This window comes from Carettochelys insculpta, chromosome 1 (genome assembly GCF_033958435.1).
Source record: "Carettochelys insculpta isolate YL-2023 chromosome 1, ASM3395843v1, whole genome shotgun sequence".
NCBI classification, from domain to species: domain Eukaryota; kingdom Metazoa; phylum Chordata; order Testudines; family Carettochelyidae; genus Carettochelys; species Carettochelys insculpta.
Window position 1 is genome coordinate 376,496,644 of NC_134137.1, and position 24,470 is coordinate 376,521,113.

Here is a 24,470-nt window from a genome sequence, read left to right on the forward strand (position 1 = left end):
GTTCCTCCCATAAACTTGCCCTGCAGGCAGAAGAAATCCCTTGTAAGCCAAGCTGCAAACGGGGGCTTTCCCACATAAATTTCTGCTTAACTCAATTTAAAGCACCATATCCATGTTTGGACCTCTGGCCCTTTAAGAGAGAAATAGCCTTGACACGTATGTTAGTTGATGTTCCTTCATGCTGGCGTCAGACCCAGTCTTTCTCTTTCTCCGCCGGAAGAGTAAAGCCTAATCGGCCTTGCCTTTCCAATCCTGGCACACGTTTCCAGTCCCTGATCTGGATCAGCGACGGGCAGCCAAGAATAGTAGGTTGCACGAGTGGCCCTCCTTCATCTCAGTGGGTTACAACAGCCCATGGCCCACTGAGGTGCCCCTTGTGTCCCATGACCTCCTGTCTGCCCTCCTCCTCCACACAGCTCTCACACACCGCGGTAGTGGAGCCCCACGCTTCCCAGAGCGTGACTGCTGCAAATATGTCGCTCGTGGCTGTTCCGCTCAGGGAGAGAGTGGGAGGAGTGAGGGCGGAGCACCAGTCTGGCCATTTGTGGCACTCTGGAAGCGCTGGGGGCAGTGGGAAGGGCTGGATTCTGGTGTCCAGTGGACAAGAGGCATGTGAGGAAGAGGGGCAGACAGGTCTGCAGGCCACAGGTGAAGCCTCAGTGGCTGCAGGTTGCACTCTACTGGTCTAGATGGAGGCTGCAAATTTATTGCTTCCCCATAATGCAAAGCAGCAGCTCCAGATGCAGAAGGGGTGGGGCTATGCCAGTTCCATTTGCAGTTCTTTTACAAAGCCCCTCTCCCATCCTCGAAAACAGCTCGAGAAGCTTTCTTAAAGAAGCATCTAGACCACTGGAATCCTCTGGTGTTAAATGTTTTTCTAGCCCGTATGAAAATTCAGTCCATGGTTTTATTTGTCTTCCTTTATCAGATCTCTGCAGCACAGACTGATTTAAAACCTAAACAGAAAACCAGTCTGTTCTGTGCCTTTAGGACATAACTAAGGAGCCAGTCCTCTAGCCCTTACTCAGGTGAGTTATCTCATTTTAGTCAATGGAAGTACACCTATGAGTAAGGGTTAGAGGTGGGACCGTAAAACGGTGCATTGCGTAGTGATGAAGGCAGCATGTGTTTGGGAATTAATTTATGAGCCAGTCACACAGGACATTTCTGCTTCTGCATTTATAAAATGAATCACTTTCATGCTTCGGTTGCCATTTCCTAAGGAGTCTAGCATGGCTGCTGGCTTTGAAAAGGGGCTGGGTAACGTTTCTACCTACTTAGGTGAAACAAGGAGTTATTAGCACTCCGACCGCAAGATGTCAGCAGATCATAATGGGGTTAGGAGGGAATGTTCTGCCCCCTCCCTCACAGCGTGGCTAGTTTACATTGTATGTGGCCTTTGTCTGATTGGAGTCTGGCTTCTGCTGCAGATGGAGTACCTGACCTTATGGAGCAGTCATCAGATAGGATTTTTCAAATCCCAAATGCAGATTGGAAATTGCCACTGTCAGATTCCAACTTGACTGTTCTGTCACTTCCTGGTGATCCACCAGCCTTGTGATCCTTCCCCACCCAGCCCAGAGTGCAGCCCAGCAAGTGAACAGAGTGAGTGGCTGACACAGCTAGCAGATACCTGCTTTGTGCTATCATTGGGTGGGTCCTTCCAACAGGCTTCAATGTAAAGCCACTTTTCGCTTGCTCTGTGACCAGGAGAGGAATTGAATACTGCTGCTTCCTCTTGCCCTTGGCAGAAACCATGGCCTCAGCTGCCCTGTGGAGGGCAGCATGTTTCCCTCTTGAGCCTGGTGTCTTCCCGGTGACCTTCTCAGCTCCGGAAGACAGCTTGGCTTTGCTGTAAAGCAGCTCATGTGACCGCAGTAATCCGCAGGCAGTAAACAGCTGGCTAGGAGGATTGCAAGAGGAATCGGCCTATTTTTCCGCACTGCAGAGTTTAGCATGAGAACACAAGACCCAGGGCAGCGGCTTCTGCTGCCACACGCCCACCTTTGTGCGTGAAATCTGTGGCTGTGTGGCACAGCCAATCAGACTTTTCCCCAAGAGCCTGTCTTCTCTTCCCAGCTCAAGCTGCTGCACATAACATACATGGACAGGAAATCCAAGGGCTGTAAAATGGCACAGGGGAGCTAACTGCTTGGCTCCCCAGTCCTTCAGGAGGTCAGTGTGTTTGGAGCAGTTCCAGGTGTCACGGTGACACCCTTTCTCTCTGAGGGGAGAGGGCACTAGAGGTTCTAAGTCAGCATGAAGCTACTAAATAACTTACCAGATGCAGAAAAGATTGTTCCTGAAGCTGTTTCCCCTGGACCTTTTCCAGTGTAGGAGTGACTTAGATCTGAATTTGTCTCCATCCTCACCCCACTGAGAGTGAACTGCCTTGGCTTCATTGATTCCTGATCAGAAATAACTCTTGCAGTAACGTCCTATTCTACATAATGCTTCTTCTGGGGACTCACAAATTGTCCTCTCCGCCAGGGAGGCCACTCACAAGCTGGTATTCCTAGCCTCGAACATTCTACAGAATAACAGCTGTTCTCATGGTATCTTGGACTCGGCATCAGTTAAGTGCTGGCACCATGCTCCATGCCGAGGGAGGGTCCTTGCCCCAAGAGCTTGAAAGCACAGGTGCAGTCGGAGACTCAGAGAAAGGACAATAGCTTGGAATTTGTTCAGAATTAACCATGGTACCAGATGATATTCCCATAACCGGTTTATAAATCACAGTAACTTTATCTGTCCCTTTCAAGTAGCCCATGATTGTGGATCCTGCTTATCTTACTGTTTTGAAGATCCCCCAATTTTCTCATCTCTATCCCCTCCCACACCCCGTGGTATTAGACAGTAACTTCACAACATCTTGCTGGGGAATATTAGTAAATATTCATAGGATCCTGTTTACAAGGAACAAAGTGGAGGAGATAAGTTGTCTGATTTTTGGTTGTTGAGACTCTAGTTGCATCTGTAGAGCATGTATCTTCCCACATCCAATTCCACTGATGTGATTCATTCTTCGTTTGGCAGGAGCTCCTTTTTTCAGGTAGCGAGTAGTTGTTACCTGCCTATATAATCTTTTGCTTCTCTATTTGATCTGCAAAAAAAAAAAAAGCCTGTTGGTGAGGTAGACAAGTTGTCCACTAAGAAACTGAGACAGTCCCTCAGCTCACAAGTTAGTGAACAGCCTTCAGAAACGGCCATCTGTTACGACTGGCTAGGACAGATTTGAACAGGAGACCCATCAGTGAAAGGCTCTCATTTCCTATTCCCCTGAGCCATCCAATTTCTCCCCTGCTGAAACAAATTCTATGTATTTTCAAGCTCTAGCAGATGCTAACTGATGTGCGCAAATGTGCATTCATTGGATTTTAGAATGTAGATTTATATGTTTAATTGCAACTGTATTCATTGCTCAGATTCCCCTTAACTGTTGAGATCATGGTATTTAATTTCAATATAGATGAGGCCAGATTGGTAGTGATCTTGTAGATTGTTTTCTCTAAGTTCTGGTTCAACTCCCCTGAAGTCAACAAGTCAGTGGAGCTGTCCAGTTACGTCGTCAATGAATTTAACCCATTGATAGCTTTTAAATCACAATGTGTCATCTTAAAAACTGCATTAATATTGAGATGCTCAGAAAAGAATGTCAGTAACCTGTTAAGTCCCATTTCAAATATGACAGGTACTTGGTATCTGAAGTCTAGATGAAAATTGATAGGAATCAGGCTTCTAAAAGTGCAGTCTCGCTTTTGAAAGTGGAAGTTGGGCTTCTAAGTCATATAGGTAGTTTTAAAAATGTTTCCTGACAATATTTGTTGCAGAATTATTTCTTCCACACTCGGAGTTATTACCTTCTCTTCATTTATCAACCTGTTTATTTTTAACCTTTCCTGTTGTCCCTTAAGGCAATGGTTCTCATCTTTTTCAATACTGTACCCCTTTCAGGAGCCTGGTTTACACAGTTTTCACCTCACTTTAAAACTAATTGCCTATAAAATCAGACATAAAAATTCAAAAGTGTTACAGCATCCTGTTAATGAAAAAGTGCTGACCTTCTCATTTTTACCATCTAATTATGAAATAAATCAATTGGAATGTGAATATTGAATTTACATTCCAGTGTGATACTTGAGACAGCTTTTCACTTGTGAGCCCTGTCGGACTCCCAAGCTCTGCCAGCCGGAACTGCAACATGTAACTTAGCTTTGTGGGGCCCCACGTAATTGCCTTGCTTCTTCCCTCCTCACCCTCCTTAGGTGACATGTGGGGTTGACAGATGGCCACGTGACTCCTTCCCCCACAGCAGCATGGCCCAAAAGGCCACTCCTAGGCCACTCCAGTCCAGGGGAAGGGGTGGGGTGGACTCACCCCGCACCCGCCAGAAGCAGTGTTGCACCTCTGCAGGCAGAGGCAGAGCAAGAGCTGGGGAGAGCATGGAATGGGCAGAGTGGGAACAAGAGGGGCAGAGCAGGAGCGCTTGGCCAGTGTCCTCTCTGGAATCCCTGCACCAGTCACCTCTGGCCAGCCCTGCACTTGTGACACCCCAAACCCATCCTGCAGCTGCTGGGGTTTCAGCCTCCAGGTCGAGAAACATTAACCTGGATGAACTGAGTACTTCTTGCAGACCCCTGGTTGAGGATCAGTGCTGCAAGGGAGAGAACAGACAGACTGCTATGGAAAGGGGCTGCTTAATTCTTCTACAAGTATTTGTCTGTGTGAATCCCACTTCAGGGGCCCTTGTGCGAAAGACTCTCTTAGTACCATATGAGCTAAGCACACTTAGTAAAACCTGTGATGTGTGTGGCTTATGGTACCCAAATGTTACATCATTTAGCCATCAGTCCAGCCTGGAAGCCTTTTTCTAAACAGCCGTGCAGCGTTAAACAGCGGTAATCTGCCAGAGACGGTAGCAGGCCAAGAAGGAATAGTCTCAGGAGAGCAGTAGGAAGCACTTCCACCAGTTACACAACAAAGACAGTGCAAAGAATGGCAGGGGAGGGGTTAAAAAAAGGGTTAACTGTAAAAAGTGGCCCGTAGGCTACGCACACTATGGCGTTAAGTCATGTGCCTGCAGTACTGAAGGTGTACAGGGCATGTGCAGTGGGTGATGTGTGCCAGTTAACAGGTTCCTGCCCTAAAAATGCACACTCTACAGGCCTGAAGAGAGTGTGCTCACTGTAGCAGGAATGTTTCATTGGGATGGAGATGGAGGCACAGGATTAGGTTTGGGGTTACTTTGGAGGGGAAAAGGGTAGAAGCTTGGAGCCTCTTGGTGGCTTTGTCTTCACACCCTGTCTCTCTAACCTCCTGGGGTGGACACAGGTACAACGACACTTCATGCAATTGCGGAACATGCAGCAGAATAGAATCCAGCTCACCCTCCCAGAATGCTGCGAGTTCTGTGGGTGTCTTTGCTCAGGAACAAAGGAGAGTCAGAGTCATCCACCACGAAAAACTAGCGAAGAAGTGAAATGCACGAGTTGCCTTGTCTTCGCTAGGGTTTCCCTTTATGTTTGTTAGCTAATGTGAGTTAAAAACACATTTGATCTCATCCACCTTGCCAGGTTCTCCTTGCAGAACCTTTCTTGGTGAGGGGTGGCTGAAGAGCCATTGAACAAGAATTTATAGAGAATATCATGACAGTTTTATAGTATCTCTCTTCTGCCTTTAAATCAAATACCATTGGCTTGGCCTAAGAAAACACATAAAAATGGAATTCTAAGAAAGATCAACCAGAGGCCCTCAACGAACCAGCATTTTAGCAGAAGAAACAGTTAACATGAGCCTGTTGCATTGATTAACACAAGCATACTTCATTTCTAACCCAGCGAAAGCAAGTGAAGGGAAGAACCTGCCTATCTTGGCCTGTTTGTCAGTCATGAATGTAGCTCTGTGTGTTAACAGAAATATGTTCGCTACTGAACAAGCCAGCAAAATGCTCGGAGTGGCATCTTTCAGATGAATGCAGAGAATATCTGGTTACATGTTACTCTACTCCCTCAACAATAGTTGCTTTATACTTTCCCGTATTAATGCTCCACAGTGTGCGCTAGTGCTGGTCTTCATATATGATCCTGGGGTGAAATGTACCCTAACTTTTCGAAACTCAGTTAGATTTGAGTCTGCTGTAACTTCACAAAATAAATTGACTAGTTTATCAGGTTTTTTAAAGAGTCTTGAGAGTCAGATGGGGAGAGAACCTGGATTTTAAGAACTTTCTAGTCTACTGTTCTGGGAAGTGTAGAAGTCCCAGTTTCGCATCCATCACTGGCCACGTTGGTGTGGATTTGTTTTGTTCCCCCCCCACCCCGCCAACACACACACTTTACCCAGGAATGACAGAGAGAGCATTAGCCTGTGGGGACCTTAGCTGTTGGAAATGTGGGTTTCAGCCACCCCTCTTCTCAGCAGCACCGGCCTGTCAGGCTTTTTGTGGCCTGATTATTCACTCCTCTAATATTAGCAAGAAAGCTAATTCCTGGTGAAAGATTTTGCACGAGTAAAGGCCATAGTAACACCTGATCATTTGCAAGAATTGTACGCTCTCTGCCCCTAAATGGTCCATGTAATGTAAAATATAGTTTGTTTTTTAGTTAGAAGTATATAATCTAGCATGTCTAATATTTTGGTAATACTCCATATGCAGACACTGAATATGGCTTTTCATTCCACGAATGACATGCACGATTTCTGTTCAGCTCTTGTCCTTCACAAGCGGAGTGAAGAGGCCATATTTCTTGTCTGTATGTGGGCTGTTCTGGTAATGCCTGCCCCTGCGATATTTTGCCCTTTTGTTCAGCATTTTATACTTGCATTTTATTGTCAGGCTTCCTAGCAGCAGACTGTTCAGGTTGCAAGTGGAGTCTGACAGAAAATTCCACAGGTGAGTTAATTTTTGTGGTGGTAGTTTGGAATGTTGGGATGGAGCCGCTGGTTGGTGCTGTTGCTTGTTTCTGTAGGTGTTCTGATATTTCGTGGCATGTCTTAGAGTCAAGAGGGTTACATCTGTCTGTCTGTCTCTTTTTCTCTCACTTCTGTGAGTGAAAAGTAGTAGAATTCAGGCACAAATGTACCTGTGGATGTGTTAAATTTGCACATGTATGGTCAAATTCACAGGTACGTAGTGAAGTAACAATCCTGGGTGTGGGGTAGCTCTGCACATGCCAAAATGGCGGGGGCCCGATCCTGGGGTCCTTATTAAGGCTAAATGCCTGTGGAAGTTGATGGGACTACTACACCCAGAAGGAACACAGCAGAAATGCAGCACTGCAAAGACTAACAAAATGATTTATTCAGTGATGAGCTTTCGTGGGGCAGACCCACTTCATCACATCATGAGTCATTGTGACAGGATTGGGCCCGAGGTGGATATTTCACTAATATGCTCCAGTAACAACACTTGTGGTGAGGGCAAGAGGGCTGTATGTGTGAGATTTTGGTTTGCGAGATGTCTGATTCAGCCTTATGGAGAGTATGTGCATGTGCGTAAAACGCAATAGCTAGCCAAAGCAAAGACAATCCCCAGCGTGAACTGACACCAGCCCACCAGTGCTGAGGAACTACACGGAGGAGTGCTGTAGAAAACCAGAGTCCCCAGAGGTCATCCACCTTGGCCGGGAGCACTGGAGTTCACTGATCAGATGGACTGGACATGTCCATGCACCATCTCTCCGTTAGATACACAAACACATGACATGTATTTTACTAATCTTCACCTTGATCCATGAGGGCCGGGACAAAGACAGGAAGACCCCAACCGCAGGTACTATCCCGACTGCAACTATTTGAGAAATGTCATTGTGTGTGTGTCACTCAGGGTTGCCAACTTTCCCAGCCTCACAGACCAGAGGTAATTATTTAAGTGTTTTTTAAATGGTTTTAAATAAATGGAATGTAAGTACAATTTAAAATAACTGTGTGACTTTAATAGTAACAATGTTCGTGACTTTAAATTACTGTTATGAATATTTCAAAATAGACTTTGTCCCAAAAAATCAAAGTAATAGAGCCACTGTGTCACAGTCAAGTGGAGTTCTCCCTTCACACATCAGAACTTGTCATTGTCATTATACAAAGGCTTTTGAGAGACTGTGGGGTCTTATTGGTTTTGTTTTTTTATTTTAAGCTAAACCTAGTTTAGCTATAGTCCTTACTTTATGGAAGAGTCCTGTAGACTTTAGCACAGATTAAACTAATACATTTCTGTTGTAACCTAGTTGAACTCCATAGCAGTTGCCCTGAAAATGACTAGAATTTAATAGAGAATGTGGAAGTCTTCTAATTAACACACTTTTCAGAGAACAGAAAACAAAGGGCGGTGTTAAAACATTTACGGTAAAACATAATGAGAATGGCTTTCTGTTAAATTACTATTCGGAATTTTTAATAACTATAATATGGTACCTAGCTATATGACTAAGATCAAACATACCAAGTTAATATGTGGTACATCCTCTGTTTGGAGACCACAGAGTCATGTAGGGTGTAACTGATTAGAAGTTTCCCACCTCTAATATCTATGAAGCTTTGTCCTCATAACACCTGTTAGCTGGCCACCTAAAATATCCTCCAGAGCATTTCCTATATTTCAGAAAACAAAACTTCAAGTTTTAACTTTATCAAAATAGACACTATGTTTTTTTTTCTCAGTATAGGTTTCCTGTATATTTGAATTAACTATGACACTGATGACTAATCTTATCAGGTTTACCCTGCCCTATTCTGTATAGCCAGCTGATCAAGGGAGCTTAGTGGAAAGATGCATTAGTCCACTAGACCTCTGGAGTCTTTGGTTCGTTCAAATGTGGAAGTGAGCATGCTTGGTCTCCTTTATTTGCCACATCTCTCTTTCTTTTGCACAAAAATTGGCCCATATTGAATAGACGTGCAGTCGCTGCTTGAGAGAGGTGCAAAATTATTGTCTTAGGTCAGGATTAAGTTGCATGGGGCAGAGAGCCCTGTGTGGATCACTTACACAGAATATCCCCATGCTTTGCCTCTGGCTCATGCCGGTCTGAGTCTCCTTATTGAGCTCTGGATTCATCCTCCAAATCATACAGCAGTGTGGGTGGGCCAGGTAATTTAGCTGACAGAGCTGAGGATTTGTAACGTATTTCCAATGGAAAAACACAATCTGCTTCTTTGTCTCCTCTCCTAGCCCCTCTTTTTTTATCAAGTAAGAAGAGCATAAGGTTTTTACAGATACATCAGAACGAGGCCAAAGTGACCGAAGAGGAAGGTAAAGGCTCAGAATTTCAGATTACAGGAAAATTGTCAAGATAAAAGCCACCTTTTTAAAGTGCTTTTTGGTGTTACTAACAACATCGGAGAGTGTTAACTGAAGTAATTTCCAATCCCAGCTTGTGATGAAGGATACAGAACCCACAGTGATGAGGAAGGGGATACTCAGAGCTTATGGGCCCAGTCAGCCCTACCTTAATACACCTGTGCAAGGTGTCAAGTCTAGAGGTGGGGGAGAGAGGAAAAGTCCAGTTCAGTGGTGGCTAGCTGGGAGAGGGAGTAGACCTTCTGAGCTAGTCCTATGAAAGAAGGGGCCTGGCTGGGGCTAGAGCCTAAACAGAGCCTCCTTGGGACAGGGAGGCCAGAGGCAAGACTTTTTATCTCTCATAACTACTTTCTACAAAAGAATCAGCAGGGGCAGAGGCTGGGCCCCAGGTATATACAGTGGAGGGTCTGAGCAGACCTCTTCTGCTTTATACAGAGCCGCTGGGTTGGAACCAGAGCGGAGGGTGGGCCCTTGTAAGCCACTAAGGACAGGGTCATGAAGACCCTGGAGCCAGTGGCTGGCAGACCCCAAAAGCCTGTAATGTTGCTGAACCTCTGATATGATGCTGCCAAACCGCTGGGATGCTGAAGGGGTGGGACTATCATTGACCTGGCAGATCAGCACGAGGCCAGAGTCATTGTTAGGAGAGAACGCTGAAAGAGGAGAGCCACGAAGGAGTGTCTCTGTGGTGAGTAGAGTCTTCCACATAGCTTGGCAGAGCACGCCCAAGGCCACAAAGTGCTCCATCCATGAAGAGATGCTTTCGGGAACCACAGAAGGGAACTTCACATCTGGATGGCTTGCTGGGGCCTCTGCGTTCCCCCATTTAAAAAAAAAAAAGCAGAGCTCCTCAGGTGATATTTCCACAAGAGCAGGTCTGTTCTCTGCAGTACTTGGGCTTCAACAAGCTGGCTCCTCCTCTCCAGCCAAGGATTCTATAGGGGTAAGTCCAGAAATCTCCCCATCCAATCCATCCTACACTGAAAAAGCTCCTGGACTGTCTCCCAGATTCTCCTCTGGGTAATGGTCAACTTGGCAAGGAATCCTTGCCAACTCTCTTCCGAAGAGGAAGATCTGAGCTCTTCTTGGGATATACTCCCTATGCATCCTTTTTGATTTCATATTAGACAAAAAGGAATGCAGGGGCCCAGTGCTCCCTCTCTGCCATATCTGTCTGAGCAGAAACTCCAAGTGGTTATTGTGATGTAGTGGGGGTGTGTGTGAGTGGCTCACAGAGGGTGTGGGGCTCCTGCTGAAGGTAACAGAGGCAACCAGGTGACACCTCTGGACTGCAGACAAAGGAGGAGGTGGAGCCTGAGGGGTTTGAATTGGAACTGGGAGTCGGGAAGCAGTTAGTTTGGGCTGGGAGAGAGAGAGACAAAGGACGGGGCAAGGCCTCAGCTCCGGGGGCCCCTAGGGGCCTCCTCTCCCCAGCATGGATTGGACTGGCTGTCTCTGCCTGCTGTACCGACCCTTCTGTAAGATGCTGTGTCCTGTTGGCTAATAAACCCGCTGTTCTCCTGCTGAGTGAGAGTCACTCTGGCTTGTGAATGGGGTGCAGAGCTTGGGGACCCCTGAACCCTATCACAGTCATCTTTCTCTTTCCAAGAATGCAAAAGAAAAGTGAAAGGGCTAAAAAACACAGAACATAAAGCCAAAAATGCCTCCAGCTCTTCCTCTCCAGAGGTCTATCTTCTCTCCAAAGAAGGGGAAGTTTGGCCTTTGATCATGCTAATCCCAGGCAAAAAAAGATGAGGTGATAGAAGCTGGTGGATTGTAGAAGAGTAATGTGTAAAAGAGCAACTTAATCTCAGTGTAAATGGCAGGCACCTGCATTCAGTAAGAGAGCAGAGGAAAAGACAATCCCGGGGACTTGAAAAACAGGTGTCTAAAGTTAGTTTTTTCAGTCCATGTTTATGGACCTAAATAAGGGGCATTTAATCAAGAAAAAGGTGAATACTTGTAGAAGTGGTTCTTTGGAATCCTGGCGCATGCATAGGGTACCAGACCAACGGCCGCTATCCAGCCTTTGAGCTATGCAGTCAGTCAATTTTAGGAAACATTTGAACAGCAGGTAGCATGGGTGACATGCACGTTGGTAGTTTGATATTGTTAGCTGCTGAGAGTGGAGGTTGGAACTGTTTAGTTATGGTGGCTGCAGAGCTCCTGTAATCTTCCTAGGGATATTTGCAGTTTGTTGGAAGGAAACGTAGCAGTTCTTTGCTGTTGTGTTTGGCTAGCATTCCATGGTAAAGTCAGGATTTATATTGATTATAATGTACTGGTTGGTGGCAGGGGCATCCTCATTCAAACTGATGCTCCATCCATAAGCTGTCCTGTTGCTTCATTGCTGTTTAGACGTTGTTGTATAAAACCCCCTACCTGTTAGCAGATTTTTTTAATGAGGTAGTTGCAAGTTTTAACATGATTAGACCAGGATGGTATCTCCAGGGACAAAGTGTGCTATAAAGGCACATTTGAAGTCACAAAACAAAATAAAGGTTGCAAGTCCCTTCAACCTATGGCATGTTAGAGACCAACTCATTTATTAAGTCGAGAGCTTTCATGGGTAAAACCTGCTTCCAATCCCATCTGATGAAGTGGGTTTTAGTCATAAAAGTTCATGACCTAATAAATGTGTTAGTCTCTAAAGAGCCACGGGACTGCTTGTTAATTGTAATGTTAGGAACTGTTAGGGAAGGGGTGGAAGATAGGACAGAAAAATATTATAATGACACTATAGAAACCGGTGGTACACCTACACCTTGAACGCTATGTTTGGTTCTGGTGGCCCATCTCAAAAAAGGATATGGGGAACTGGAACAGGTTCAAAGAAGAGCAGCAAAGATGATCAGCAGTGCAGAATGTTTCCATAGGAGGAGAGATTAGAAAGATTAGGAAGGGTGTTATAGGGGTTTATAAAGTGGTGAAGAGAGAAGTGTTGTTTACCCTTTCCCACAACACAAAATCTAGGGATCACCCCTGGAATTAATAGGCAGCAGGCTTAGTACAAAGGAGAGGAATTTTCACACAACCCACTACTAACCTACAGAACTCATTGCCATGGGATGTGGTGAAAGTCAAAAGTTATAACTAGATTCAGAAAAGAACTAAAAGTTTGTGGAGAAAAGGTGCATCACTGGCTGTTAACCAGTGAAGTCAACGAGATAACCCCGTGCTTGGGGCCACCTTAAATCACTGACTGCCAGAAACCAGGAAGAGGAGGTGGGTTACTCTCTAAATTGCCCTGTTCTGTACACTCCCCCTGATGCTTTGGTACTGGTCATGGTCGGAGACAGAATACTGAGCTGGATGGACCACAGCAGTAATCCAATACGGAAGTTCTTATGTTCGCACTATTCGCTTCCTGTTCAGAATTTTGCTGCTGGGTGAGATGATATAAATCTCTGCTTATGAGAAAGTCTTAATCATCGCAGAGGAACAGTGCTGTTATCCTGATGGTCATGGCAACTGGTCCTCTGATCTTGTGGCAAGTCAGTTTTAGAAACCTAGGAGTGATTATCATTCTCCCAGGATTAGATGTGAGAGGACGTGTGCTTGGTTTGCTGGAATTAGAGTGCCATGTGTAATGTCTGCAACAAAGGTGCTATGTTGTCAAAACGTGGAAACCTTATATGAGCTCAGAGGCTGGAGTATGCTTTTTAATGTCCCTTGGGCCTCGCTTTCTGTACCTAGCACTGTCCTTTCAAAATCGGGCGTGCTGGCAACCCTGATAGGGAAACAGGAAGTTCCTAGTGGTCTGGATGATAGCCACAAGAAATTGTATTTGGCTAGAGAGAGATACCTGCACAGGTGCTGAATTAAGAACCATGTTCACAGTCAATATCTCCCTGAATGCTGTCTTAGTACACTAGTTGTTCTAGATGTACCTCTAACTGTGCCCAGCTGATGAAGCTGGTAGTTTCCTGAGAGTGGGAGGGCCACATAAATGAAATTGATTGCAGCCAACCTCATCTCTAACCCCAGAGGGGTGACACTGTAGAGTCCATAGGTGACCGCTTGTCTTCTGCTATGATCACAATGGAACCAGCTGTTCAAGGAGGGCTGGTATGATCCGTTACACCAAAGCAGTGAGCTCTTTATCCCAGGTGTGCCTTACCAGAAAGACATGAGGGGCTGGTGTCCGCATGGCTGTACTGCCGCCAACACTCTCCCCTCCGACTTGGTCTATACGGCACCAGCCCCATGAAGGATGGGGCCAGGAGCGGAATAGTTGCTGAAAGAGCTGCTGGCTTTCTGATTCTTTCCCTGCTGGAAGGGCAAAAGCCAGCAGCTCCTCCCACAGCTATACTACCTCCAGCCCCCCTCCCCAGGTAATGTGAGATGGATCATGAGGAGGGGGAATCATGAGGCTAGGGATGGGGTGGAATCACATGGATGGCCGTGTCCCCCTTTGGCTGGTCTCTCTCCCCCACACCCCATTACTTACACTACTGGGTGGAGTATTCCCTTTTGAGACCTCTGGGGAATAAGCAAGTATAACTCACCTACAAATAGATGGGAATTGCATCTGTGTATGTTGGGGCTGAATGTGTCCTGTAGCCTTGGTGTTTGTATTGTGCATTCCAGCAGTGTGCACAAAGTGCTAGATGCTGTCCAGACACACAAGGAGACTTCATCTTTTCTCATAAGATCATAAGAATGGTTATGACTGGGTCAGACCAAAGGTCCATGTAGCCCAGCATCCTGTCTGCCAACAGTGGCCACTGCCAGGTGCTGCAGACAATGATCAAGCGACTTATCTCCTGCCATCCATCTCCAGCCTCTGACAGAGGCCAGGAACACCATTCCTACCCCTGACTGATAGCCTTTTACGGACCTAACCTCCATGAATTTATCTAGCTCTTCTTTGAACTCTTTTATAGTCCCAGCCTTCACAGCCTCCTCTGGCAAGGAGTTCCACAGGTTGACTGTGCGCTGTGTGAAGAAGAACTTTCTTTGTTAGTTTTAAACCTGCTGCCCATTAATTTCATTTGGTGTCCTCTAGTTCTTATTGCTCCACTGCCTTGTGGGTTATCCTGGGAAGGAGCAAGGCTAAGGGAGTAAACCCGGACAGAAAATCCGGAGAGGAGTCCTAAGGCGGTTCTGTGCCAACTTCTGGCATTGACCCGGCAACTCCTGCAGCTGAGCTGGTACCAGATGTAGAAGTTATCCTCTCCTTTGAACTATAGCAGTAAAGCTGAGAGGGGGACACGGGCGTCTGGGCAGCCCAGGGTCCCAGAAAAAAAATTGCCCAGGCTTGCTCCTGGAGAAGTACTCCATCATCGCTTAACAGCGTTGAACCAACATGGGAGGTAACAGATACCGGTTATAAGCTCTTGCTCGATTGGCATAGAGAATGAACACCAGGGGTTGCTTCCGACAGTGGGAGAGATCATCGCATCTCACTGGACAGTCACTGCCCACCTCAAGCTGGGCGGCCCCCAGCCAGTAGGGTACTGTCCCGCCACGGTTCACCTGCCTCACTGGGTGCGTGAGGCTTAAGGTTCCCAAACCTGACAAGTGATGGAAATTTGAGCACCAGGCAAACCAATAAGAAAATCAACAAGAAAAGGAAACCATCAGAGTTTTAAGCTTGCTTGCTGGAATGTACGGACTGTGCTGACCGGTTCAACTGAAGATCTTCAGGACATCAGCAACACCCGAAAGACCACTGTCATTGATGAGGAACTGAAGAGGCTCCAAGTTGACATTGCTGCTCTGCAAGAGACGCGACTCGCAGATTCAGGATCTCTAAAGCAAAAGGACTACACCTTTTTCGAGCAGGGTCAAGCCCAAGAAGAACCCAGGGAGCATGGTGTTGACTTTGCCATTAGAAACACCCTTCTACAAATGGTGGAATTAGTCATGGGCGGATCAGAAAGACTCCTTCAGGTCATAGTTCAAACTTGCGCCGGTCCTGTCCACCGCTTACTCTCCAACCCTGTATGCCACACCAGAAGTAAAAGACAAGTTCTATGACGTGCTTAGTGCTGCCATAGCGCAAATACCTGCTCGAGAACAACTGTACATTTTGGGTGACTTCAATGCAAGAGCTGGAGCTGATTGTGACTCCTGGCCTTCCTGCTTAGGCCACTTCGGTGTGGGAAAAATGAATGAAAACGAACAGCGTTTTCTCAAACTTTGCACGTGCCACAATCTGTGCATCACAAACACATTTTTCCAAACCAAGGCACAGCACAGAGTGTCATGGAGATACCCACGCTTGAAAAACTGGCATCAACTAGATGTGGTCATCACTAGCATGATAATGTCAAAAACGTCCTTCTAACACGCAGCTATCATAGTGCCGACTGCGATACAGATCACTCGCTAGTTTGCTCCAAACTCAAGCTGAGACCCAAGAAGCTGTACCACTCTAAACCAACTGGAAGGCCCCACATTGATGCCAGAAAGACAGCAAACTCAGAGAGAGCTGAAAAGTTCAGAGAGACCCTCAAGGAAATCTGTGCAAGAGCCCTGGGGGTGCAGATGTGACATCCAGATGGCAGCATCTGAGGGATACAATTTACAACACGGCCTTGTTGGTGTTTGGAAGAGGAGCGAGAAACATAAATGACTGGTTCGAAGCTAACTCCAATGAGATGATTCCAGCCATCGAAAAGAAGCGCACTGCACTCCTGGAGTACAAACGCTCGCCAAGCCAGAGTACCCTGCAGGCACTCGGAGCAGCCAGAAAAACAGTACAGCAGATGGCCAGGGGCTGTGCCAACAACTACTGGCTGGAGCTATGCAGCAGCATCCATAGAATCATAGAAGAGTAGGACTGGAAGGGACCTCGAGAGGCCATCGAGTCCAGCCCCCTGCCCTCGTGGCAGGACCAAGCACTTTCTAGACCATCCCTGAAAGCCATCTATCTAACCTCTTCTTAAATATCTCCAGTGATGGAGATTCTACCACCTCCCTTGGCAATTCGTTCCAGTGTTTGATCACCCTGACAGTTAGGAACTTTTTCCTAATGTCCAACCTGAACCTCCCCTGCTGCGATTTCAGTCCATTGCCTCTTGTTCTATCCTTAGAGGCAAGGAAGAACAATTTCCCTCCCTCTGCCTTATGACACCCTTTTAGATACCTGAAAACTGCTATCATGTGCCCCCTCAATCTTCTCTTTTCCAAACTAAACAAGCCCAATTCTTTCAGCCTTTCTTCGTAGGTCATGTTCTCTAGACCTTTGATCATTCTCGTTGCTCTCCTCTGGACCCTCTCCAATTTCTCCACATCCTTCCTGAACTGCAGTGCCCAGAACTGGACACAATACTCCAGCTGAGGCCTAACCAGCGCAGAGTAGAGCGGGAGAATGACTTCTCGTGTCTTGTTCACAACACAGCTGTTAATGCATCCTAGAATCACGTTTGCCTTTTTCACAACAGCATCACACTGATGACTCATATTTAACTTGTGGTCCACTATAACCCCTAGATCCCTTTCTGCTGTACTCATTCCTAGGCAGTCCTTTCCCATTCTGTATGTGTGACACTGATTGTTCCTTCCTAAGTGGAGCACTTTGCATTTGTCCTCATTAAACTTCATCCTGTTTACCTCAGCCCATTTCTCCAATTTATCCAGATCCTTTTGAATTATGAGCCTATCCTCCAAAGAAGTTGCAACCCCTCCCAGCTTGGTATCATCTGCAAACTTAATAAGTGTACTTTCTATGTCAATATCTACATTGTTAATGAAGATATTGAACAGAACCAGTCCTAAAACAGACCCCTGCGGAACCCCACTAGTTATACTTTTCCAGCAGGATTGAAAACCGTTAATAACTACTCTCTGGGTACGGTTATCCAGCCAGTTGTTCACCCACCTTATAGTAGCCCCATCTAAGTTGTATTTGCATAGTTTATTGATAAGTATATTATGTGAGACCGTGTCAAATGCTTTACTGAAGTCTAGGTATACCACATCCACCTCTTCTCCCTTATCCACAAGGCTCGTTATTCTATCAAAGAAAGCTATTAGATTGGTCTGACATGATCTGTTTTTAACAAAACCATGCTGGCTGTTCCCTAGCACCTTACCACCTTCCAACTGCTTGCAGATGATTTCTTTAATTACCTGCTCCATTATCTTTCCTGGCACAGAAGTTAAGCTGACTGGCCTGTAGTTTCCCAGGTTATTCTTGTTCCCCTTTTTATAAATGGGTACTATATTTGCCCTTTTCCAGTCTTCTGGAATCTCTCCTGTCTCCCACGATTTTCCAGAAATGATTGCTGAAGGCTCAGATACCTCTTCTATCAGCTCCTTGAGGATTCTAGGATGCATTTCATCAGGCCCTGGTGATTTGCAGACATCTAATTTTTCTAAGTAAATTTTAATTTGTTCTTTTCTTATTTCGACTTCTAAACCTACCCCTTTTTCACTAGCATTCTCTATGTCAGGCATTCCTTCAGATTTCTCAGTGAAGACCGAAACAAAGAAATCATTAAACATCTCTGCCATTTCCAAATTCCCTGTTACTGTTTCTCCCACGTCACTGACCAATGGCCCTACCCTCTCCTTGGTCTTCCTCTTGTTACCAATGTATTTGTAAAAAGCCTTCTTGTTTCCCTTTATGCTTGTAGCTAGCTTGAGTTCATTTTGTGCCTTAGCCTTTCTAATCTTGCTCCTGCATGCTCGTGTTGTTTGCTTATATTCATCCTTTGTAATTTGTCCTAGTTTCCATTTCTTATACGATTCCTTTTTTAGTTTGAGATCATGCAAGATCTCCTGGTTAAGCCAAGGCAGTCTTTTGCCATGTTTTCCATCTTTCCTACACAGTGGGACAGCTTGCTTTTGGGGCCTTAATAATGTCCCTTTGAAAAACTGCCAACTCTCCTCAGCTGTTTTTCCCCTCAGTTTAGCTTCCCATGGGACCTTACCTACCAGCTGTCTGAGTTTACCAAAATCTGCCTTCCTGAAATCCATTATCTCTGTTGTACTGTTTTCCCCTTCTACCCTTCCTTAGAATTGTGAACTCTATGATTTCATGATCACTTTCACCCAAGCATCCTTCCACTTTCAAATTCTCAATAATTTCCTCCCTATTTGTTAAAATTAAATCTAGAACAGCTTCCCCCCAGTAGCTTTTTCAACCTTTTGGAATAAAAAGTTGTCTGCAGTGCAATCCAAGAATTTATTGGACAGTCTGTCCCCTGCTGTATTAGTTTCCCAACGTATACCTGGATAGTTGAAGTTCCCCGTCACCACCAAATTCTGGGCCCTGGATGATTTTGTTAGCTGTTTAAAGAAAGCCTCATCCACCTCTTCCACCTGGCTAGGGGGCCTGTAGTAGACTCCTAGTAGGACCTCATCCTTGTTTTTTACTCCTCTGAGTCTAACCCAGAGACTTTCAACCCGTCCATCTCCTACGTTCATCTCCACCTCTGTCCAAGTGTGAACATTTTTAATATACAAGGCAACACCTCCTCCCTTCTTACCCTGTCTGTCCTTCCTAAGCAGGCTGTACCCTTCAATACCAACATTCCAATCATGAGTATTATCCCACCAAGTTTCTGTGATGCCAACGATATCATAGTTGTATTCATTTATTAGTACTTCCAATTCTTCTGGTTTATTTCCCATACTTCTTGCATTTGTATATAGGCATCTCAGACATTGATTTGGTCTTGCCTCCCAGTTTTGCCCTGTCCCTCTTTTTACTCTCCCAGTGTAGCCCATACTCCCTCCCATTTCAAATTCATCTCCCATGTATTCATGCTGTCCACTTACCTGCAGGCTTTGCTCCCCTGCCCCCGTTGAACCTAGTTTAAAGCCCTCCTCACTAGGTTAGCCAGCCTGTGTCTGAATATGGTCTTCCCACTCCTCGAAAGGTGAACGCCATCTCTGCCTAGCAGTCCTTCCCGGAAAAGGATCCCATGGTCAAAGAAACCAAAGCCTTCCTGGCGACACCATCTATGCAACCAAGCATTCACCTCTAGGATACACCTGTCTCTGCCTGGGCCCCTACCTCTGACAGGCAGGATTGAAGAGAATACCACCTGTGCCCCAAACCCCCTGACCCGTGCCCCCAAAGCCCTGAAGTCACTCTTGACCTGCTCAGTGTCACACCTCGCAGTATCATTAGTGCCCACATGGATGAGAAGCATGGGATAGTAGTCAGAGGGCCGGATAATCCTCGACAATGCCTGCGTAACGTCTCGGATACGGGCCCCCGGCAGGCAGCACACCTCCTGAGAGGAAATGTCAGGGCGACAGATGGGCGCCTCCATCCCCCTCAGAAGAGAGGCTCCAACCACCACTACTCTACGTTTCCTTCTTGCAGGGGTGGCAGTAGACTTCCCAGCCTTGGGGGTATGAAGCTTCTCCTCTTCTGTACGGGGTAGTTCTTGGTCTCCTGTATCGAGTACAGCATAACGGTTTTCCAGTACCACGGTGGGAGGGTTCTGTGCAGGGGTGGGACACTGCCCGCTGCGAGAAGTAACCAGCTGCCAGTGTCCACCCTGGTCCACCTCCTCCAGTGGTTTATCAGCCGTCCTGTGCACTGGGACACTTACCTCCACAGTCTCCACCTGAATACTACCCAGGAACTGCTCATGGACTCGGATACTCCTCAACCTGGCCACCTCCTCCTGTAGCTGCCCCATCTGCCGCCTGAGAGATTCCACCAGCAGGCACCTTTCACACTGAACATTCCCCTCAGCCTGGGTATCAGTTAGTGGGAACGGCAAGCCACAGTCCTTGCAGAGCCACACCAGGATCTGGGTAGAAACATCAGTGGTCAGGCAGTCTGTCTGGCTACAGGCACAAGTGGAGGAGACAGCAGTAGTGCTGGCACAGGTGTTGCGGGTCTTCCTAACCATTATAGTCCTCTCTGTCACACTCCCTCTCCCAAACTCCCTCTTAAACTCCCCTGTCTGCAGCTCCCTGTCTGCTTCACTCCCCTGGTCGCTCCTGCCTCTGGCTTTTAAGCCTGCTGGCCTCTCTCAGGCCCTCCGCCATGAGTCACACAGGGGAAGGCTGATCAAGGAAGCAAAAGGTCAGGCAGGCAGTGCCAACTGAAACTGAAACTCCCCCCACCTGGAATCAAAATGGCAGTTCAAACGCCAGCAGTTAAAGCACACGCTCACTCACCCAGAGATCAGCATTCTCACCTGGTAGCTTCTTCAGCAGCAGGCTCACTTGCTCTCCTCCCTCTTAAACTCCTCTGTCTGCAGCTCCCTGTCCGCTTCGCTCGCTGACTCTGGTAATCTCGGGGGAATGTACGAGAGCATCAGGAAGGCAATAGGACCCACCCAGAACAAGATGGCACCTCTGAAATCCAAATCGGGTGAAGTCATCACTGACAAAGCCAAACAGATGAAGCAATGGGTTGAGCACTACTCCGAGCTGTACTCACGCGAGAACATTGTGGTTGATACAGCCCTCGACGCCGTCGAGCTCCTACCAGTAATGGATGAACTGGATCACGAACCAACTGTGGATGAACTGGAGAGAGCCATCGACAGCACCCTCCTGGAAGCCCTACATGAGCTACTGTGCCTGTGCTGGAGAGAGGGAGAGGTTCCACAGGCTATGCGTGATGCTAACATTGTAACCTTGTATAAGAACAAAGGAGACAGAAGCGACTGCAACAACTACCGTGGAAGCTCCCTCTTAAGCATCACTGGTAAACTGTTCGCTCACGTCATCCTCAGCAGACTCCAGAAGATTGCTGAGAGGGTGTATCCTGAATCACAGTGTGGAGTCCGCGCAGGGAGATCTACCATTGACATGGTCTTCTCTCTGAGGCAGCTGTAGGAGAAGTGCAGGGAGCAGAGGAAGCCACTCTATACTGCCTTCATCAACCTTACCAAGGCCTTCGACTTGGTCAGCAGGGATGGACTGTTCAAACTGCTCCACAAGACAGGCTGTCCTCCACGGTTACTCAAGATGATCCAGCCTTTCCACGAAGACATGAGAGGAACCATCCAATATGAGGGCACATTATCGGGTGTTTTCAGCATCAGGAGTGGCGTCAAACAAGGATGCTTCCTTGCTACGACATTGTTTGGGATCTTCTTTGTGCTCCTTCTGAAGCACGCCTTTGAATCTTCAACAGAGGGCATCTTTTTGCACACAAGATCTGATGGGAAACTGTTTAATCTTGCAAGGCTGAAAGCTAAGTCTAAGGTGCGGGAAGTCCTCGTCAGAGATATGCTGTTCGCAGATGACGCTGCTGTAGCGTCACACACAGAAGACCAGCTTCAGAAACTGCTGGATCGGTTCTCCAAAGCATGCAAGGACTTTGGGCTTTCCATCAGCCTAAAGAAGACAAACGTACTTGGTCAGGACATTGCTGAACCTCCATCAATCAGCATTGACAACTATACATTAGAAGTCATCCACGAGTTCGTTTCCCTTGGGTCCACCATCACTGACACCCTGTCATTAGAGACTGAGCTAAACAGGCGGATCAGAAAAGCAGCCACAACTCTGTCCAGACTCAGCAAGAGAGTGTGGAATAACATCAAGTTGTACACCCACACCAAATGCAAGTCTACAGAGCCTGCATCCTCAGCGGCGAGTCTTGGACCATGTACGCCCGCCAGGAAGAGAGGCTGAACGTCTTCCACTTGCGCTGCCTCAGGCATATCCTTGGAATATCGTGGAAGGACAGAGTGACCAACACCGCGGTCCTCGAGCAAGCTGGAATCCCAACCATGCACACCCTCCTCAGGCAGCGGTGGCTCCGCTGGCTTGGCCACGTCCACAGGATGAATGATGGAAGGATCCCAAAAGACATCCTGTATGGCGAGCTAGCCTCTGGCAAAAGACCTCCTGGATGCCCCCAGTTGTGCTACAAAGATGTTTTCAAGAGGGACCTCAGGGAGGCAGACATCGAGCCGGACATCTGAGAGGAGCTGGCAGACGATCGCAGCAGATGGAGGCAGGAACTACACAAGGGCCTTCAGAAGGGTGAGATGAGGATCAGACTGTTAGCAGAGGAGAAGCGAGCCCACACCAAGCACAGTAAGGACCTGCCAGACACCCACTACATCTGCAAGAGATGCAGCAAGGACTGTCACTCTCGTGTGGGCCTTCACAGTCACAGTCGACGCTGCAAATGGTGTTCCCAGATGGAACTACGAAGGGCGTGATCCATAGTCTACGTAGATTGAAGGATGTTACTACTACTGAAGTGCCTATCTTATGGGAACAAGTAAATAACTTTTCTTTATTCTTTATTCAGCTTCTCCACATTGCTCATGATTTTGTAGACCTCTATCATATCCCCCCTCAGGCTCCTCTTTTCTAAACTGAGAAGTCCCAATCTCTTTAACCTCTCCTCATGTGGGACCCGATCCAAATCCTAATCATTTTAGTTGCCCTTTTCTGAACCATTCCTTATGCCAAAATATCTTTTCTGAGGTGAAGAGATTGCATCTGTTTGCAGTATTCAAGATGTGGGCATACCATAGTTTTATAAAGGGGCAGTAAAATATTCTTCGTCTTATTTTCTATCCCTTTTTTAATATTTCCTAATGTCCTATTTGCTTTTTGACTGCAGCTGCACACTGTGCGGATATTTTCAGAGAACTATCCACAATAACCCCAAGATCTCTTTCCTGATTAGTTGCAGCTAAATTAGCCCCCATCATATTGAATGTATGCTTGGGGCTATTTTTTCCAATGTGCATTACTGTACACTTATCCGCTTAGCCAAAGAGCTCATCGTCTGAGACCAGCAACACCGAAGGGGCAGAGCACTCAGCTTGTGTGAAATAAACACAGCCCCAGTGGTCCTTCAGCCTTGCCAGTAGTGATGAGCTGACTTCACTGCCGACTTAAACTCAGCATAGTCAAAGCTCACCTACTCCTCTTTCTGCCCACCCAGCACCTTTCCACTGTAGTCAGCGGCTGATAACACAACCGTCCTTGAGCTCTTTCAACCCTATAACGTGAACAGTTTTGAATAGCCCAACCTTCTCCTTTAGGCCATACAAAATGGGATTGCTAAGCTGATTTTCCTGACCGGACAGTGTCCATATCTAGCCCTGTTTTATCCCTCGACCAGCTCCTGTCCCTTCAATGCATCTATCTCAAGGCCTGATGTGGCTCTGTTCCTTCCTGCTATCTGCTCTACAGGTCCTGTCATAGCATCCTGTTCCCTGGCATGATGCTAACCTTGGCCTGCATCTTCGGCAGACTCCTCTGGGCTTGCTTCCAGCCTGCCCCTTAAAAAGTCGCCTTTGAAGTAGTCCATAAAGTCACTTTCCTGCCCTTCAAGTTCCACTTGCCCAGCGCTGCTGCAGGGTACTGGAAGTAGGGAGGTGGAGGGCCAGTGGGGACTGCGGATACAGATTGGATCGGTTGGTTTAGATTTTATCATTTGTTTTGTAAAGTTTGACTCTAAGCCATCCAGCTGTGCTCACAGCTGGTCTCTGTACATAGGCCTTCTAACTATTCCTGTTCTTGTTCGTTACCTACTTGTTGCATCTGTTTGCAACTTAGGTCTGATCTACACTCAGTCAATTTCAGGCACACAATTCCAGCTACGGCAATTGCGTAGCTTAGGTCAACGTATCTGAAATGGACTTACCCAACTGTCTTCGCTGAGGGAAGTCGACGAGAACATTTCTCCAGTCACACCTCCCTTACTCCTCGTGATCGTGAGTACAGGGACCGACTGCTGACCCCAGCAAGATCAATTTTGTGCATCTCTACCAGCCATGCAAAACTGAACTTCAAAAGATCAGGCCTGCCGGGGTCAATCTTCCACATAGTATAGACAAACCCTGAGTCTGTTTCTACACAGGCTACTTTCTTTGAAAGTGGCATGCTAATACAGGGACCGAAATATGCTAATGAGGCGTGGATGCAACTTCCCTGCACCTCGTTAGGCTACGGTCACATGATTTGGAATCTGGAAGATGTTCTTCCAGACTCCAAAATGCCGTTTAGAAGCACGGCCCCCGGGGGGGTCTTCTGGAGGGAAGTCTGCCTTCCGGAGGCCTCTTCTTCCTGAAAATTTTTGGGAAGAAGGGGCCTCCAGAAGGCAGACTTCCTTCCAGAAGACACCCCCAACCCCGAGGGCCGCACTTCTAAACGGCGTTTTGGAGTCCAGAAGAACGTCTTCCGGATTCCAAATCATGTGACCTTATGCTAATGAGGCATGGGAAATTTGCGCCTGTGCCTCATTAGCATATTTTGGGCCCTGTATTAGCATGCCACT

At 46.9% G+C, this 24,470-nt stretch overlaps 1 protein-coding gene across 7 annotated transcripts in view; it reads left to right on the top strand.

The window, feature by feature from the left end:
- NRF1 (nuclear respiratory factor 1) overlaps positions 1-24,470 on the top strand; it is a 151,885-nt gene that overhangs the window by 88,841 nt on the left and 38,574 nt on the right. For 4 of the 7 annotated variants that reach the window (XM_074975912.1, XM_074975930.1, XM_074975950.1 and 1 more), the window contains exons 11-12: positions 6,836-6,892; positions 9,167-9,247. The exons of 1 other annotated variant lie outside the window; for it this stretch is intronic. In XM_074975912.1, coding sequence (XP_074832013.1) covers positions 6,836-6,892; positions 9,167-9,247 — 138 coding nt within the window. The remainder of the gene's footprint in view (positions 1-6,835; positions 6,893-9,166; positions 9,248-24,470) is intronic. 2 more of the 7 variants (XM_074975941.1, XM_074975959.1) reach the window with 1 other exon arrangement.